General features: G+C 36.8%; 2 protein-coding genes across 7 annotated transcripts in view; one reads left to right on the top strand and one right to left on the bottom strand.

Annotated features, from left to right (window-relative positions):
- SMC4 (structural maintenance of chromosomes 4) overlaps positions 1-12,226 on the bottom strand; it is a 38,944-nt gene extending 26,718 nt beyond the window's left edge. Inside the window, exons 1-6 of one of the 3 annotated variants that reach the window (XM_034998180.1) lie at positions 12,121-12,226; positions 10,828-10,971; positions 9,754-9,932; positions 9,099-9,290; positions 7,336-7,512; positions 238-402 (exon numbers count right to left, since the gene is read on the bottom strand). In XM_034998180.1, coding sequence (XP_034854071.1) covers positions 238-402; positions 7,336-7,512; positions 9,099-9,290; positions 9,754-9,932; positions 10,828-10,966 — 852 coding nt within the window. In that variant the 5' untranslated portion in view covers positions 10,967-10,971; positions 12,121-12,226. Of the gene's footprint in view, positions 1-237; positions 403-7,335; positions 7,513-9,098; positions 9,291-9,753; positions 9,933-10,827; positions 11,285-12,120 lie in introns of those variants that run through there. The other 2 variants (XM_034998188.1, XM_034998196.1) reach the window with 2 other exon arrangements.
- Positions 12,227-12,603: 377 nt separating this feature from the next.
- IFT80 (intraflagellar transport 80) overlaps positions 12,604-19,360 on the top strand; it is a 124,467-nt gene continuing 117,710 nt past the window's right edge. Inside the window, exon 1 of one of the 4 annotated variants that reach the window (XM_034998132.1) lies at positions 12,604-12,705. The gene's annotated coding sequence lies outside the window, so the exon portion shown is untranslated. Of the gene's footprint in view, positions 12,706-17,469; positions 17,509-19,360 lie in introns of those variants that run through there. The other 3 variants (XM_034998157.1, XM_034998165.1, XM_034998140.1) reach the window with 3 other exon arrangements.

Raw genomic sequence — 19,360 nt, 5'->3', positions numbered from 1 at the left:
TAAAGTGTACAGATTACTCAAATATACTTTATATGTATAGCTTCAATTTCAAATATACCCACATTAGACAAAAACATCATTAATAAAACACTGTTCATTTAAATGTCAATAAGAAATATAAAATTCAATCTAAAATAGTAAAGATTTCTTTAGTAATTCCAACTTTAGTATTTGACTCAGCAGAATTTGTTCAATAAACAAAAGTCTGACTTGCAATAGAGTCTATAGAAGATTCACCTTCTCTCCTCTGTGTTCATTTAATATTTCAACTCTCCGACACAAGATTTTAATAGGCTCATTTAGCCGTCCGCAACCAATGATATCTTCTAAATATTCAAGCATACCCTCATCATGTTCAGTCTGGCCTTTTGGTTTCATCATAGCAATTTGTTCAACTTCACCCTTAAAAAAAAAAGTTGTATTACACACTTACTGTGTATGTTTAGCCATATCGATCTTAAGAATTAGAAACAAACCCAACAGTAACCAACAACTAAATGAAGTCAATCAGTAGTTTAATGAGATTTAATAAGATACAAATAAAAATGTTTTCTCCACTGGTGTTGAGTTTTCATTTTCATAGGTGGTAAGAAATATATATTTATACTCCCTTACATAAACGCTTACAAAAATTACAACATAGTCACATACACATATTAGAGCCAAAGAAAGATTCCCAATCTAAAAAGTTCATTCAATATAAAAAAAATAAAAGTATTAACTTTTCTATGCAGCAAAACTCAGCAAGGAATTTGCATAATCTACAATTACTTTGGCAATATTATCAATTGTTAATAACATAATTAGAGTTCCTGTTCTGAAACAATGAATTTTCAAAAAGATCCTTCATCGCTCAACTGTAGTAGGAATCCTGTCCCAAGATGGTGTATTATTTAACTTTCTCTATAAACCTGGTGTTCTGAGTTCCTCAACAAGTGCTAGACTTTATAAGGACAACTCAAAACTCAATGTCCTAACTTTCTTAAAATCAAGACCATTAAATAAAAAGGGAAATTACCTAATTTCTTATTACAAGATATCCAACTGACTGAAAACTTAAAGGTCACGGTACATATGAACTTGGAAAACTTATTTGCAATCATTAATATAACAGCTTTGAAGTGTAATTAAAATTCTTAGATTAACATTATTTGTATTTATGTAATTTAATTACAAAGAGAAAATAAAGAAGAAAAATGCACAATCAGTAACCTTCAAGGCTGACTGCCAGGCAGCCATTTAGTTTCATGGTGGAGAAAATTTTGTCTGAACATGCTCAGGCAAAATGCTGCTGCTTTCCTTCACAGGAGTAGCCTGTTTGTGCTCTTACAACAGAAGAAAAGGAACAGGCAAGTAGAAAAAAATACATAATATGCCTTTATTTCAGCAAAATAGCAAGGGTGAAAAAAAAATCAAGAAAAAATACACACAAAAAGCATATCACTTCCTCAGTTTAAATATTCTAAATATTTATGAATAAACCTCAAAAATCTGGGTTAAATCTTGCTAACGTAATGACAGTCATATTTACTAAGAGCTCCCACATTAATATAAGTAAAAAACAAACAAACAAACAAAAAACTTGGGGCACTTGGCTGGCTTAGTCGGTAGAGCATGCCACTCAGTCTCAGGGTTGTGAGTTCAAGCCCCACATTGGGCATGTAGCCTACTTAAAAACAAAAAAACCCAAAAGCAAAAAACAAACACAAACAACAAACACCACCCCCTCGACTTAAAAACAGCTCATTTTAAATCTAATCACTGAAAAGCATAACTTTTAATATTTTTATACGCTATCACCCTTCTGTAGTTAACACAACAGAACATGATTATCAAATACAAAGTAAAATGTTATCCAAAGAGCTTATTTTTATTTCTCTGTAACCTTCAGTATGTATAAATTAGTGTTTTAACTTAGTGTTTACACTAAAATATGTAGATATTTACATAAAACATTTTATTCTGCTTTCAATTATCAGGTCCTTCCAAATGTTTGCAGTACTAGCTTTAAGTCTTAGACAGGATTAAACCATGGAATAATGTCCAAAGTTTTGGATTACAACAGGCAAACGCCAGCCTTGAAGAAGCAAAGAGTCTTATTCAAAGTTTTTAACTAGGCAGGGTTTATCAACAGCAACACTACTGACATTTTGGGCTGGATATCCTTTGTTGTGGGGAGCTCTGCTGGGCATGATAGGATGTTTAATAGCATCTCTGACCTCTATGAACTAGATGTCGGTAGCATACCCTCCTACCCTCAGCTGTAACAACCCAGTGTCTTCAGACATTGCTCAATGTCCCGGGGACAGAGATGCAAAACTACACACAGCTGAGAACCATTGATGTTGAGGTAATAGTTTAACTCTTTTTGTTGTTTGTAACACAAACAACAAATGTCTGACATCTGTTATTCTAATATACTACCTAATTCAATTTGAGTATCTGAACACCTGTTTTAAGATGACTGAAAAACTATGACAAGAGAACTTACATCTTAGTCAAATGGGCACAAGGTATTACTGAGTAGATATTTTTCAGATAGCCAGAAGTTAGGACTCAATGTAGTTTACACTGACAAAAATATTCCTAAAAGCATCACACTTTTCCTGGCCAAATTACTGAAGAGATGGAATAATGCTATTAGGAGACTGCCTAGCTTGGAGTAAAACATAGGTGTTGCTTCTTTTGGGTTATTTGTTCCTCTCTCCCCAGTTAAAATGATGGCTATACAGCTAGGATTTTTCATTCTAATGAAGTTGCAGTCTGTTGAAAATAAAAATGCTAAAGACAAGACAAGGACATTTATGAATCAAAACAGTTCCATTACAAGTGCCACATAACATTCAGTTTTAGATTGTTACATGGCACTCATTTTTTTTTTTTTTCAACCAGTTATCAGATTAGTACTACGGATTCAACAAACTATTAGAACATTTAGGCCTCTACCTGTCACTTATTAGGACTACTATGGTACTCCAATGACAACCTGGGACCTTTCTTATGGCTCTGTTCCTTGACGTTTTTTGCCTGCCTTACCATCTGCTACTATTTGCTTTCTTCTTTTTCCATTTTGCACCATTTCATATATACTCTGTTCACAATCTGTGCCTGGAAGACCCTCCCCCGCCCCTGAAAACATACCTATTCCATGTGAAATTATACAATATAGTTTTAACCTGGGGCAATAAGCTCCATAGATTTCAGAATGATTTTAAAGCATCAACCTAAATTTAAAGTCACCCGTCCATATCAAGGCTCTAAATCACAAATAATGGTAGCCATGAAAACATAAAATTTCAAGTTGCTATAATAGTAGCATCTGAAGCCAGACAAGTCCTATAGGCCTCCACAGTTATCTCTAGCTTCTATACCTTCAGTAGACTGAATAAGATTTTAAGCATTTTTTTGCTGTTATTTACTACAAACTTCCTTTAAGTTGTATCAGAGTCATTAAACAGCTGTGTAAAATACCAACTATGGTTTTTAACAGTAACATACAAATTGCAAACATATTTCAAGAAAATATTTGTAATAACCAAGGGCTTAAACCTTAACTTACTAAGTAGGTGGCAAATCAGGATATTTTGATTCAGTTGCACCATTCTTTGGTAATCTATTTTACAGAAATAGAGTTTAAAAATCTAAGAAATAAATAGGTATGATGCACTTTATTCTTAATTCACATGGAATCCAAATTTTAGCAAGCATGAACAACAAGAAACTCAAGTCCATAGCTATATTAAAACCTTTTTTTCCTAATAAGGCCTGAAGGAGTCTTATGATAAATATGGGTGTTTGCATCAAAACTAAATGGCCCCGATTTACTGGGCTCTGAAGTTTTTTTTAAATTTTTATTTATTTGAGAGAGAGCACAAGCGCCCACATGCTGGAGCACAGGGAAGGGGCAGAGGGGGAGGGAGAGGGACAAGCACATTCCCTGCTGAGCACAGAACCAGATGCAGGGCTGGAGCTCTCCACCCAGAGATCATGACTTGAACAGAAACCAAGGGAACGCTCAACCAACTGAGCCACCCAGGTGCCCTTGGGCTTTGAATTTTTATATTGTCTTGATAATCTTTTTATTTTCTCCATCTTCCACTGTACCATAAATTACTGTCCTTTATGTTCTAATAAATTTTTATTCTAATTTGCTCTGTCAGCTGTCAGAGGCCAACAAACCAAATCACCAAGGTTAGTATTTCCCTAAAATAAATAAATAGAAAGGATAATGCTTTAGTAGGTGGACTGCTTGATGTCTACTCTGGTTGCTTAGGGGTAGTTTTCTTTTATAGCTAAGGCTGTTAAATCAGACACTTTTGGGTAACTGGTAAAGCTAAAAAAACTTTTGACATAGCATAGACTTATTTCTACAGGCTAAGACTATAACCCAAATAGTTTGTAGGACATGCCAGGCTTGGGAGAAGTATTACTGGGGGAAAAAAAAAAAAAGGAAAAAGAGATAAATTGGATTAACCTAGGTCTGAGTTATCTATTTCCAAATTACTAAACAACAAGGAAAAAATCTTGGTTCCTATTTAAAGTTCTAATTCAGGTTTTATAATAAGACAGAAAGTATATGAAATTGAGAACTTTGACAAAGCTAAAATTGCCTTAATAGTTGTAGCTTTTAGGAGTTTATAAAACCATTCCTGAGACCGCAATCGTTAGTGTAATTCTGAACTATCATAAAAGCATTAAGGTTATCATTCTTCTAACTTTAGAGCAAATGCACCAAAACCAACTAAATCTCATTTATACATAGTTATCATGAAATGCTATGGAGACCTAACAAAACCCTACTTATTTGCACCAACAGTTATTACAATGGGACAAAGGCTTTGAAATTAAGGTATATATAAATGGGGATGTATTAAACATGGGAAGTACAATGGCCAATTATAATCTAACACTTTTTGAAGGCATGTATAAGTGCCTCTAAGGATAAGAAACAGGGCTTAAACCATTTCTGTATCTTTTATATCATCTTAGCACATAGCCTCATTAGGTACTCATTTGAATCAACTGATGAAATTTAAAATGGATTCAAATACTAGAAATGCCTACTTCAAAGAACTACTAAACCAATATAAACACTGTAAAAATGTTTTTACAGACTTCTAAAATTTAGTGCTGTTTAATCTTAAAATCAATTTTCACTTTACCTAATTTAGATTACTGAGGCTGTTTAGCACTACCACTGGCCAAACAGTCTATACGTTTTATTCAAACTAAGTACTTATGTTTTGATATTATGCTGTCTCCAAGTTCCCAGCCTCCCAAATCACATTAAGAGATATGTTGAATGGGAGAGAAGATAATAAAAAAATCACATTTTTACTTACCTTCATCTGCTTTAAAGCTAGTGCAGGAGTCTAAGCTTTTGAAAAGTAACTGAATAAACACCATAGAAACCACCGTCACTTTCCCTCAAGCTTTTAAATAGGGTATCATTAGTTCTACCTAGTCCAATCCCTGTTTCTTCTTCCTAACAAGTGAATTCCTAAGGTTCCTATCTGTAAACTTAATCAAATGGAAAATCTGTTACTTGGGAAGTTTACCTTGATATTAAAAATGTTTTAAATAATTTTTAAAAGGACACAAAAAGATTGTGACTATATGAGGACAAATGGCTAAGCATAGGTACTTCAGAAGCACATGTTTAACAAAGTTGACAGTTAAAAAAAAATTACTGTTATTTACTTCTTGGGGAAGTTATGACTATTTAGCTTCCTTTATTATGGAATTATATAGAAAGCTGCACTGAAGGAAAAAAAATTACCCTTACAAGGGTTAAGATGAAGTCCACTTTATTTTGAGGAATCTTGGCACCGGTGTAAAATTTTGGCCAATTATCCCAGGATGATAGTAAATAGCAAATAATAAACAAAAAATAAACACAAGAATAGGTTCCTGCAAAATGGTATTATCAAATACAGTATTATAGAGTGAAATAACTTATAATCCACAATTAACCAAACCAAATCCCAGAATATGAAAATCCATATAACAGTTAAATTTGATTAAAGACACACATACATACACAAATACACACAGCTTTATTTTCACATTTATGTAAATTCAAATTCTGTTTAGAAATATATCTGCAGCTGATTTTCCCCAACATTCATTTTTTAAATAAGTCTGGGTTACAGAAGTATTACAAATGCACCATGCCTGGTAACAAAAGATAGTAATATAAGTCATTCCAGAACAATGGGAACTGACTGAGAACACTCAGGCATCCTAACAAAACTTTCAGTATGAAATCAAAATTCCCAACTTAGTTTAAAATCAGTAGCATAAGACATTAAAGAATATCAGCAGCTATTTTACATCACAATAGTTTTGTTTTAATTATGCTCTTGGGAGATTCTGGATAGAACATAGGAAAAGAAAGGAGCTTCAAATCAAAAAGGAATTTTAATGTATCTGACAAAGCCATGTTTTACACTAATAACTTTTAGAAAGGTAAGACAAAAGAAGAGGTATTTTTCTTACCAAGCAAGGCTGGTAAAACATATCTTTACTCAAAGAACACAGGGTTAATTCAACTCAACACCAGGTACTTAGTTTTATACCCCTCTAAAAAAGACTTCAAGAGCTGTGATACTTCAGAATGACATATGAGTTACTTTCTGATCTTCCAATATTTAGTGGTTCAAGTAGGCCATTCTAGCCAAAACAAAAACCAGCTTGGTAAACTTTTAGTTAACCACACTAAGTGTTTAAAAAAAAAAAAAAAAATTAGTAAGGCACTCAAGTAAAATTGTCAAACACCAAGTGTACAGAGTTTTTTTCGTTTTTGTACTATTTAATATTAGTACAGATGAGAATAAGAACAAAAGTAAAGGACTAAGAATTCTTTTCGTTGTGCTATTTAATATTAATACAGATGAGAATAAGAACAAAAGTAAAGGACTATTAAAAAATAATGAATCTCATTTAAAATATTATCTTAAAGGAAAATACAAACAGTAACAATAAATAGCTGTTATATCCCTGTCACGCTAAAGCAGCACAATAATATTGGTGTTTAATATTTATTTCACTACGCCAATATTTACGTGCTGCTAGAGCGGAACAAGTATGCCAGTCCATCCAAACATAAACGAGCATCTTATGGTGAGAATAGTTTTGAATGAATTTCCTTAAATTTCTAGAGCAGCAAATAATGATTCGCATCTTGACTGTAGTATGTAAACCATGATGTGCTGCTACAGTACTTTAAGGCCTCAATAATACAGGATTCATCCAACAGGGGGGAATCCCTCTAAACTTTATTGGAAAAAAAAAAGTAAGAAAAATAAGAGAATCTCTGAAGTCTAATAAACTTACCTGCAAGATTAAAAATCTATTATGGTCTAGGTCAATTCCATGGCTTCGAAGAAGATTTCCAACATCCTTAAACGTTGTCTTTTTCCCACTTATGTGATAGACAGAAGTATTATCTCTGTAGGCAGTTCTGGATACATAGAAGTTACTGTTAGGAATGACTTCATAATCATCCCCTTCCTGTTTTGCGGAAAAACAAAACCAGAAAACAATTGTTGGTACTAAGTCACAGGTCTGCACCAAATTTCACTCTCTTCATATTCAAACAAATTCTATGGATTAAAAACTTCAATCGAACATGCATATAAACTGGCAATAGTTCTCAGAAATAACCCTTTTAGCAAAGAATACTTTCCAAGTTTTGATCCCTTCCTCGTAGATCACAAAAACCAAAAAGCCAAACAAAGAGAAACAAAACAAAAAACCCACCTCCAAACAAGTCTAAAAATATATTTGACTGAGAAAAGAGCATTTGAAGTGGGATAGGAATCTTACCATATCTGAAACAAACTCACCCAAATTATTAAACCATGTTGACAGATTAAATTACTAGTCCATTTTAAAAAGCTGCAAGAGATGATTCAAGGAAAGGAAGGTAGTAATGGCATAACATGGCTTAGTTTTTTTCTTTCTTTCTTTTTTTTTTTTTGGTAAACAATATGCCATTAATGGAAGGTATAAAGAAGTGCAAAGAACTGATAACTACATTCCCCCAATTTCTAAAAAAATCAAACAGATTTTAAAAAATGAAGTACAAAAATACTTTAATATTAAAACTGGCTTTCCCTTAAAAGCTTTGCCATTTCGAAATTATGGCTTTTAAAATTTATACGAATCAAACATAATTATAATAAGCAAAGAAATCAAACCTAATTTACTGGCAATCATTTTCCAACCTTAACTGTACAACAGAAAAGCACTAAGAAACAAAATTAAAATAGATGCCACCATGTAAATTTAATTAAAGCCCTTTATATTAAAAAAAAAAATCTAAAAAACAAGCCAAGTCACATCCTTGCTTCATTATGGAGTTTTCTATATTTTTAGGTTCCAACCGGTCATTTTTAAGCCATGAATTTCCAAAGTTAGCTATTCAACAGACAAGAAAAAAACCAGTACCAACAGAACCATGTAAATAATCTAAGTAGACATTTTACCTAAAATTGTTTCTTTTTCTAGAAAACAAACATATTAACTTCACCTTTTCTGTTTTAAAAGGGTAGTTTTATTTATAAAGGATAGTTTAAACTGAAGCAGAGCTTTTATATTACACACATATTACATTAGTATGTTATTACTAATAACATTAATGTGAATTAAAATAATGGAGATGATAAAATTAGTCATCTGTTACATTTTCAAATTTAAGTAATTTATCTGAAAGCAATAAAAACAGAACTTTAAAAATGAGCCCAAAATTTATAGTGAAATAATGCCTAGTTACTACTCAGGATACTAAAATTGCTCAATGTTTTATTCTGAAAAGTAAATACTACTATGAGCTACTTATAATTCATTCCCCTGGCTAAAAATTTTAATATTTTAAGTTTAACGGCTGCTACCACCACTACTCAAAAAGAAAATACGGTTTTGGAGGTAATGAAATCAGTATCTGGGAGCTAATAAAATCAGTTATCTGTTCTGCTTTAAACATACATTGATTTTTAAAAGGCAATTTAAGCCAAAAATAATAAATGCGCAATGTATGGAAATCCTGTGTTCCGTACTTGAAGTTGCAAATAACTAAATACTCCAAAGTCCCTTACCTTATCAATTATCTTCTGAAAATGAACTTCTACAGTACAACTCTGAATGTCCTTGTGTTCATCAGAATTGTGTATTAGTACCGAAAGTTTTTTAGATCTTATTTTTTGTGCTCGATAGCCAAACACAAAAAGCATAGAATCAATAACATTGGATTTACCACTGCCATTTGGCCCAATAATACAGGAAAAGCGCTGCATAAAAAGAACAGAAAAAAAAAAATTTAAAGTGAAGTTTAAAAAGGTCATACTATACAACTTATTTTAACTTAAACCTCTTGCCTTTTTTACTTGCAGCAAAACTATTAAGTATTTAAAAGGTTTCATTTCAACTTGTTTTCTTACATCATGTTCTCCTTTATCACAAGCTTCAACACTTTAAATAAGACCATATTCTAATTCCAACTCACTTTACAAAATTCATTCTAATAGAGAAAATACTTCTTCAAACAAAAGACTCACCAATTCTACTCAGTGAGGGAAAACTTAACAGCTAAAGAGGTACCAAAGATAACCAGGATAAACAAAAACTAATTTCAGTTGTCTAAAACACAGGAAACATACCATGTGTTATCAATCAGGATAAACATGGTAAAATTGAAATATCTTGTAATAAAAACACATTACCCTATAATAGTTATTTAAAATAGTCAAATACCTTATGAAAAGGTCCCAGAATTTTTTCCCCAGCATAGGATTTGAAGTTCTGGTTTACAATATGAGTTATCATAAGCCGAGGAGCTCCAGCTTCATTGGCCATTGCTGGAGGCGGGGGAGGAGGGATGCTATTCAAAATCTCTTCTAAACTTCTATTATCAATTTCCTCACTTGGTGTCCCTAAGTCAGTCAAAGGAAAGGGAAAGCAAGGGGGGAAAAGCCTGCATTAGTGCAATTAGTTCGCAGAACTACTGCCTGCTAATCTTTGGAGAAATGTTATTTATGAAACCTAGGAATCCTTATTTTCCACTTAAATGTATTATCCCAAACTCAGGAGAAATGAAAATCTTTCAGCTTCGTTTTATAAAGAAAGAAATTCTTAAAAGAAAGGACCACCAGTCACAAAATCCTACAAAAATTTCTCTCTTAGGAGTCAAAACACTACAACATAAAGCAGGTCTGGGAAAACCACAACAACCTGATTCTCTGCTCCGCGCCTAAACAGGTGGATAAATCCTAAGGCTCTAGATCTAACTTTCTCCGCATCTCTGAGCACCGGGAACCTTAACTTTGGACACTCAAGAGCTCCAGCGACCCTGTCACAGGGGCATCCTAATGTCACCTAATTCCTGTACTCACAAAAGCTACGGTAGTTTCGAGTAAATTATCATCATCTCTTTAAACGCAATTTAAGACCAGGGAAGTTAAATTAGGGCCAAGCAACTTTTAAGACACAATCATGTTAATTCTGTCTAGAAAACAGTCCACTAGCTATTGGCTGACCATGCCGACTTCCGCAGAAATACAAGGCCACAAACAAATTCATAACTGTAGCCACGTACTTGCCCCAATCCCCTCCAGCACCGTTACACCGAAATTGCACGAAGACTCCGATCTCTGAACATTGCCAAATCGCTTTCTTGAGCTGCTCTACGGGACCGACACGCGACCTACAGACGTCAACGCCGCAGCCCCTCACCTCCGCGACCCCAAACACCAGCCAGTCCCGGGTTGGGAGCGGACCCACCCTGGCCTCCCAGCGCGTTTTCCTGCGGAGTCGCAGCGTGGTACTCACCTGCGGTAGCAGGGGCCGGGCTGCCCGCGCGGCCGGGCGGGGGTTCCGGCTCCGCGTCGCTGCTGGTGCCGTCCGGGGACTGCGGCGGCTCTTCCCTTCTGCGCCGGGCGGTGGAAGGTTGGGTGCCTTTACGGGGCATGGTCGCTGGGGCCGGGGGAGAGCCAGGAGCAAGTCAGCCCGCCGGGCCGCAGGACGGTGCATCGGCACATCCCCCGCCGGCGCCCGCGTCGGACGGGGGCTTCGGCCCCCACCCCACCCCACCCGGGGAAAAACTGTCCGCCCGTTTCCGAAAGCCCCGTTTACAAAACGCCGCTCGACGCCAGCGGGTGCTCAGTAAAAAAGGCACGAAAACCCCAAGTGCCAAAAAGGCGGGATTCGTTTTAAGTCCGAAGCAAGTGGGAAAACCTAGACGTGCCTGGTTATCAAGCAAGGATAGAACTGCTTAAGTTCTTTTTATTTTCTTAATGCCCACCCCCCACCCCCGTCCTCCCACAGAAGGGTTTAAGAATCTTATCCTTTAACTTCCTAACGAAATAATTCCTATACGCCGGCATTTACTGACATTCCCACGCTGCTGGGGTTAGGGAAGCAAGCGCACAGACTTTGTGAGAAGAGTTCTATTAGCTTTAGGTTTGGGGGACTATCAACTCTTCCTAGAGTAGCTAGTAAGACTAACGGGCGGCTCGCCGCCCACCTTCCCCGCCATTTAGCTTTGGCGCCGTTGACGGCCCCGAGGCTTCCAGGTCTCCTCGCTACCGTCCGACCCGGAAAGGCGGCCGGAGACTGGGGTCGACTTCCAAATCAGACACAGGCAGCGCCTGCTCCACTTCAGTCATCTTGGGGTGGCGGGGTGTGTGCCTCCGGGGCCCACTGCGGAATCTCGTTGGGACAATAAACTACAAAAGGTCACCAGTAAGGGCTCAGACCCGGTGATTAGTCCTTTGGGAGAAGAGAGAAGGTCAGGGGGCCGGGGCAGGGAGACGCCCTTTCCCCGACAGAGACCGGGATTTCCGAGAAGAGATCCGTGAGGCTTAGAGTCTGCGTCCCCCGCACCCCCGCCGAGCGACGCTTAAGTGGCTCAGAGAAGTGGCGCCCGCGAGAAGCGCGCGGGAGTCCCGACTGCCGGGAGGCGGCCGAGGGGGGAGGGGTGACAGCGAAACAAATCTCCCGGCGGCAGCCTCAGCCCAGAGCGGACTTCGGCTGCTCCAGCTCAAGGCCTCTACTTTCCAGGCGCCCGCAGACGGAGCAGGAAGTAAGAGTGTGACAATCTGATCAGGAAAAGAAGTACTTTACCTGCGGGGCAGTCCACTCACACCAAAGCTGGAAACCGTTGTACAGCACCCCCGCTCCTACCGGTGTTTCGGCTCCGGGTCCTTCACTCGAAAATGGCGCCTAAAATACAAACTCGAACGGAAATTCGTTACAAATGCGCGCAATGCTTTCTGGGAACCACTAATTTGAAAAAAATGCGGCGATTACCACCGCCATCTTCTGGCCGCTTACACGCATGCGCGAACTCCTGGCGGGACACTGGCGGCAGGGCAGGTTTATATTAAGTGAAAAGGCAGACCAAAGCACTGTTTTGTCTGAGACCTATGGCAACAGAACTCTTATATTAAAAAACCCCAATCTGGAGAGTGTTTAACAAGAGGGAAAAAACCAGTACGGCTCCACCCACAGCTGGAGGAGGGCTCAGTCGTCCACTAACGTCCCTTAAAGAGAGGGCGGGCTCGGGTGACCGCGGCGGGGAAGTATCGCGAGAAGAGGGAGGGTGCGTAGCTCGTGGAAGTCACTATGGTGACAGGGAGGTCGGGAGGTTTCTTGGTAACTGGTCCTAGCTCTGTGGGAGCAATCGCCACTGCTTTCCTGGAATTTAAGGTAAAACTCTTCACCTCTGGATGTGGTGAGGAAAGGGTTTGGAAATTGTGGCCATCAATGGACCCCACCTTACCTGATTTTATAGTGTATGCGGCATCAGTTATTTTCCATCTCCTTGGAGGCAGTGGGGCTCTGGACGTAGCTGTTGGGATGCGAAGCAGGAAGCCCTGGGTTTGGAAGTAGTAGAAAGACAAGAACAGAAAACCTCGATTGGTGAATGATTGTATAGTCTATATGTGAATAGCAAAATAATTTCGAATTTATTGGTGTTAGGTCGTTAGTGTCACTAGTGGAAGGGGATTTTGAGCTTTCAAAATAATTTGTTTGAAAGATTCCATAATGGAAGAAATGATTTGTCGGTGTCATCTGGTTATCTTCATGAGAAAATTATCGATCGGAAAATATTTCTTAAGTAACTTTTGAATACGTTGCACTGTGCGAGGCATAGTCAGGATTATTAAGCAAGTATTCCTGTTCCAAGAGAACTTAGTTTTGTTAGTCGATTTTTACCCTGGAGTCTGTGATCCTGGTGGTAAGGTGATTGAGATTCAGTGGAGTTCCTAATACTCCTCCCATCCCCTGCTGAAACTGTAAACGGAATTCTGTGTGTTTGTGCATTTTTCTGGGGAGTTAATTTTCCCAGAACTTTGATTACATTCTCAAATGTGGTCCTCATCCGCTATTATGTTAACCACTGGTTGATTTGACTACCTCCAATAAGTATTTATTCAGCGACACTTACGTAATTGACATTGAGAAGTGGGAGCCTTTTTCCCCCCTTTAACCTTTGCATACCTAGGCCTGTCATAGTAAAGCACCGATAAATCTGCTTTATAAATGAATTTACATTGCCATTCTAAGTAAGTAGTATGAGTCTTGCCTCAGGAGCATAAAGTCAGGTTCAGTGATTCTCGAGAGGGGTGTGGAGGACACTCCCTGCCAACTGTAAGAATGCGGTGAGGTTCAGAGACTGGTGTGGTTTGCAGGAACATTGACTCAGTACTATAATACACATTTATTTATTTTTATTTGAATTCAAGTTAGTTAACATATAGTGTATTACTAGTTTCAGGGGCAGAATCTAGTGATTCATCAGTTTCATATAACACCAAGTGCTCATTACATCAAGTGCCCTCTTTAATGCACATCAACCAATAATATACCTTTATTTTTAAAGTTGAAAAAAATTATTGTTTTCATAAGACAGACTACAGACAGTAAAACTCAATGAAAAAAATTTTTTGGCTGGTAGGCATATCAAGAAAACGTAGTGATTCTCTTTGAAAGCTTCTGGAATCTTGAATTTTCAAAGTTTGTAAAACACTACAAAACCTGAGTCGGAGAGATATCAACCATGAAAAAAGCGAAGACTAGACCAAATTGAGTGGTATAAAAGAGTCATGGAGACAATGTAGTAGAAAGATGTAACATAACAAAATCACAAATCCCATCATTTTTTTAGCTACATGCTTGGACAGTTTACTCAATTTATCAATCTCTCTGAGAATATTTATTATAAAATCAGTATATAGTGTCTGCCTCATAGGATTGTTTATAATTGTCTAGCACACACGCTAAGCATTTGATATTACTGTGTTTATAACATTGACCTTACTAGGGCATGTGCTAAGGATGAATAATGGGATGTCAAGTTAGAAAGTCAGCTTATGAAGGGTCTTGAAAGCCAGATTGAGGATGTTAGATATGATATGGAGGAAACACTTATTAGAAAAATTTTGAGCTAAGGAATGACTTGGTTAAAAAAATAAATAACGGTAGTTAATTGGGATTTGTTAAAGAGGAAAAAGACTTAGATCAGGCATGGCTGTATTGGATTATTAGTGTATAGTTCTCCATGTGGAAGGAGAAGTGCCTACACAGTAGAATGGAAAAAATCTAGGCACATGGGGGGAAAAATCTATAGCTTTTATAGATTTTAATGGTTAAGAGTCTAAACACCTAAAGTCAGTCAGATACTATTCTTTGTTGGTGAATCCTGAACTAGTGATGAGGGGATAGAAAGAAAAACAAGTTACAGATAATTCCTAGTTTTACTGCCTTTGATGATTGCTATAAATAGCAGTAGGTCTTAACGACAGATGAGAAAGAAATGTCATTTCAATAAATCAATTAAGTGACCTATGGATTTAGATTTAGTTGAACGTAACCATGCTCCACTCGGAACAAATATTTTCAAAACATGCTTAAACCAGGTTGTATAATGTAGAAAAGACATTTATAACAAACAGCTACAGAGTAGACTTAAATCTAAAGTGAAAGTAGGACGCTTAGAATAAGTGAAGTGATTTGAGAAGAGATTAGATCACAAGAAAAGAAACTTGATTGATCCCTTCCAATATTTTGGATACTTCTCATGAAAATAACAGAGTTTAATTATAAAAAGAAGCTGGTCAGATTGGGATGGACTAACTTACAGTCATTTGGGAAAGTATAATCAGGTCTCATCTTTCTGATCCAAAATCATCTACAAACAACCATTATTTGTAATTTCAGGCAGTCTGAGAAGAGAACCCTCACTTTTTACATTTTAAAAGTGAAATTGTACCACGTAAGAAGAAATAAAAATAAATTTAAAGAGAATAATTGGAATTAGAATTCAAATCCACATTTGCAATTCTTTAAGTGCATACTTAAGTTTTGTCATCATCATGATATATTTTTTTGTCTGCTAATGTGGTTTCAACATTTCATAAAGTCTGATATTAGATTTGTGGGTAAATCTTTAAAAATATTAATGAAGTTTTTAGTTAATTGTAAGTATTTGGATTAATTAGATATTAACTAATAAATAAAAATGAATAAATAAACATGAATTTATATAAGTAATGAATAAATACTTAGAGAATATTGTGCAAGATTAATGAATTGGTTGGGGCACCTGGCTAGCTCGGTTGGTGGAACATGCAGCTCTTTATCTCAGGGTTGTGGGTTCGAGCCCCACATTGGGTGTAGAGATTACTTAAAAATAAAATCTTAAAAAAAAAGATTAATAAATTGGCTATAGAACAGGACAGATAGTAATGAATATTCCTCTTGATAATATGTTATTATACACTTACATATTATACATTTTACATGTTACACAGGCACGTATTACACATATATGCATCCATATAATATGTACATAAATACATTATATTATATATTAGTACATGAATGTTATTGAAATTCTCACCTTTTTTTTTAAAGATTTTATTTATTTGACAGAGAGAGAGAGTACAAGCAGGGGGAGCAGCAGAGGGAGTGAGAGAAACAGGCTCCCCGCTGGGCAGGGAGTCCGACGCAGGGCTCAATCCCAGGACCCTGGCATCTGACCTGAGCTGAAGGCAGATGCTTAATCCACTGAGCCACCAGGCGCCCTGAAATTCTCACCTGTGTTAACACAGAAAAAATAGGAAGTGAGTTTTTTGGGGAAAGACTGTTTTGAAAAATGAGTTTGCTTTTATTCATGTAGGTCGGGGTTAGGAAAGATATATCCAGTGGGCAGCAGAGGCAAAGAATATAACTTAGGAAAGAAAATAGGATGAGACAGTGCTATATGAATGGTTGAAACCTAAAAATAGATTAGTTTTTTAAGTTTGTAAAGTGAGGATAGCACCAGAAAATGTCCATTCTTAGACTCTAGGAAGAAGAAATAATTATAGTAATATCTCAGGTAGGATTCTAGATTATGGATAATAGAAAACCTAATTTAAATTGTCTTGAGAAAAAGGGAGGTTTTTCTTCCCCATCATTTATTTGAATAAAAGTCCTGGGCCACCTGTGAAACAGTCTCTGTGCACAGGGAATAGAATGTTCTAATTGGCTCAAGTCTCTCTCATGCTGGCTTCATTGAAGCCACATGGGCTAAAAGTGGGGAAGTGGGTGTTCCAAAGAGAAAAATTCTTTGTAGCTAAGAAGAGTGAATATATGTAGAGTGACAAAAACACAAATTTTCACTATGAATAGCTAACAGTTATTTAATGTTTCAGGCACTTTACTGGACATTTTACATACATTTAATTATCATAACCAACCTGTGAAGTAGGTGTTATTAGACCCATTTTATATAAGGAAGAAAACAATACAATATCTGGAAGATCAGTAGGTAAAAGTTTCAGTAAGAAGGTGGTGAAGTCAGTAGAGACTGAAGAGAATGAGAATGGTGATCCTATGAGAAAAATAACATTTATTAGTTTTTTTCAAGTACAGAAATGCATAAAGAAGAAAACAAAATTGGGCCATAATCCTATCACTCAGATAATACTGTACTAAATATACAAGTGTATAGATAAATAAAATACTGTAATCATGGTAAAAACTTCAAACGGTACAGAAACATAAAATGATAATGAAAACCTTCCCTTCTCATCCCCCTGCACCTAGCCTCACAAAGGTCTCTGTTGTCTTGCATATCTTCCCAGAAAAATGTTTTAGAATCTTCTAGCTTAAATATATATTCCTTTTTATTTACACAAAAAGGATTGTGTTATATTATACTGCCATAAACTTTGCTTTTGTCATTTGACATTATAGACATCTTTCTATATCAGTACATACAGATTCAACACACACAAATTCATCTCATTTTTAATTTTTATTTTATTTATGTTTTTAAAGAGATTTTATTTATTTATTTGACAGAAAGAGAGAGAGAGAGCACAAGCATGGGGAATGGCAGGCAGAGGGAGAAGGAGAAGCAGGCTCCCCTCTAAGCAGAGAGCCTGATGTGGGATTCGATCCCAGGACCCTGGAATCATGACCTGAGGCGAAGGCAGCCGCTTAATGGACTGAGCCACCCAGGCGCTCCCATCTCATTTTTTAAATAGCTGCATGGCACTCTAGCATATTGTTGAATGTGATTCTTTTATGCTAGTTGATGAATTAAATATGGACTACTTATTTGAGATTTGAGAATCTCATGGTTTACTGGCTAGAATTTATTAGGCCATACTGCAAAATAATTATAAATTATAAATACAGCAAACAATAATATTAAAAGTCTGGTTGGCAAGATCTAGATATAATCATGGCTAGAACTGCAGAGAAATGTAAATACCACAGCATATACATATACTTTAGCAAATGCATAGAGGCATTGGAGTGGGATGGGGGTTGGAGGTCTTCAGTAATTGAATTGAATTGTAATATGGCCATTTGCAAGCCTGTTTCCTTTGATTATTATGTCTTTGAATCTGTCTCTGGAAATGGTGAGCCTGCCTCTCTTTTCTCTGACATGCAAGAGATCCTAGCTCTAGTCTGCAAGTGATTTTATGACGGGACAACCTGAGGAAAAGATCTGCCTGCCTCCCTCTCCCTCCTTGCTCTCCTGGGAAAGAGTCACAGGAGTCCGATCAGAACTATCAATTTAGAAAACTGTACATAAAAATTGCACTTTTAAAAATAGGGCCTTGGGTAGTCATAAGCAAACCGTTAATTTTAATATCAATACCCAAGGGCTAGCCAATATACAAATGACGCAAACAGAACTTGGTATAAATGTACTTATGATCTAGCTCTTGTGATTTATCTATTCTTCACATTCTTGTTCACTCCTGAGGCATGTCTGCTATTTCTTATCTGTAAGTTGATAAGTTATGCCTTCCCTCTTTCCTGCCTAAAATTTTTCTCATCTTGTTAGTGCTTCTGCCTCTTAGTTTTAATTCTTTTTTTTTTTTTAAGATTTTATTATTTATTTATTTGAGAGAGAGAAAGAGAGAGTGCAAGCAGGGGGAGGAGCAGAGGGAGAGGGAGAGAATCTCAAGCAGACGGGGCAGTAAGCCAGGAACCCAAACTCGGGCTGATCTCACGACCCTGAGATAATGACTTGAGCCGAAATCAAGAGTCAGATGCTCAACTGACTGAGCCACCCAGGCGCCCCTCTTAGTTTTAATTCTTAAATCTAATTCTTTTTTTCTTTTTTTGTAAAACATTTAACCATTTTAAAGTGTACAGTTCAGTGGCATTAAATACATTTATATTGTTATACTACTATCACCTCCATCTATCCACAGAACTCTTTTCATCTTGCAGAACTGAAACTCCATACGCATTAAAGAATAACTCCCCATTCTTCCTCATCCCTGCCCCCAGCCCCTGGCAACCACCACTCTACTTTCTGTCTCTATGAATTTGACTACTCTAGTACTTTATGTAAGTGGAATATATAGTATTTGTCCTTTTGTGACTGGATTATTTCAATTAGCATAATGCTAAGTCTAATTCTTAAAATTAGTTCCTAATTCTAGCTTTTTGGCTCCACATTATAAACACATATATCCACAACCTGAATGTGTAATCTATGATGAACATTTATTTTATTTTATTTTATTTTTAAGATTTTATTTATTTATTTGACTGAGAGACACAGTGAGAGAGGGAACACAAGCAGGGGGGTGGGAGAGGGAGGTTTCCCGCTGAGCAGGGAGCCCGACGCGGGGTCGTTGGTCCTGGGATCATGACCCAAGCTGAAGGCAGACGCCCAACGACTGAGCCACCCAGGCGCCCCATGATGAACATTTAAATTTAGTTTTTGATAGAACTATACAGAGTTCTGTAATAAACAGGCTTATGTAGTTGCATATATATCTTGATGTACATTTATATGTATATGATAAATTCCTATGACTAGAAATTCTTCCCAGGGTCGATTCCT

The sequence above is a fragment of the Mirounga leonina genome, unplaced genomic scaffold, assembly GCF_011800145.1.
Source record: "Mirounga leonina isolate KUSES-001 unplaced genomic scaffold, KU_Mleo_1.0 Mir_115, whole genome shotgun sequence".
Lineage (NCBI taxonomy): Eukaryota > Metazoa > Chordata > Mammalia > Carnivora > Phocidae > Mirounga > Mirounga leonina.
This window is presented reverse-complemented; position numbering and strand designations above follow the sequence as displayed.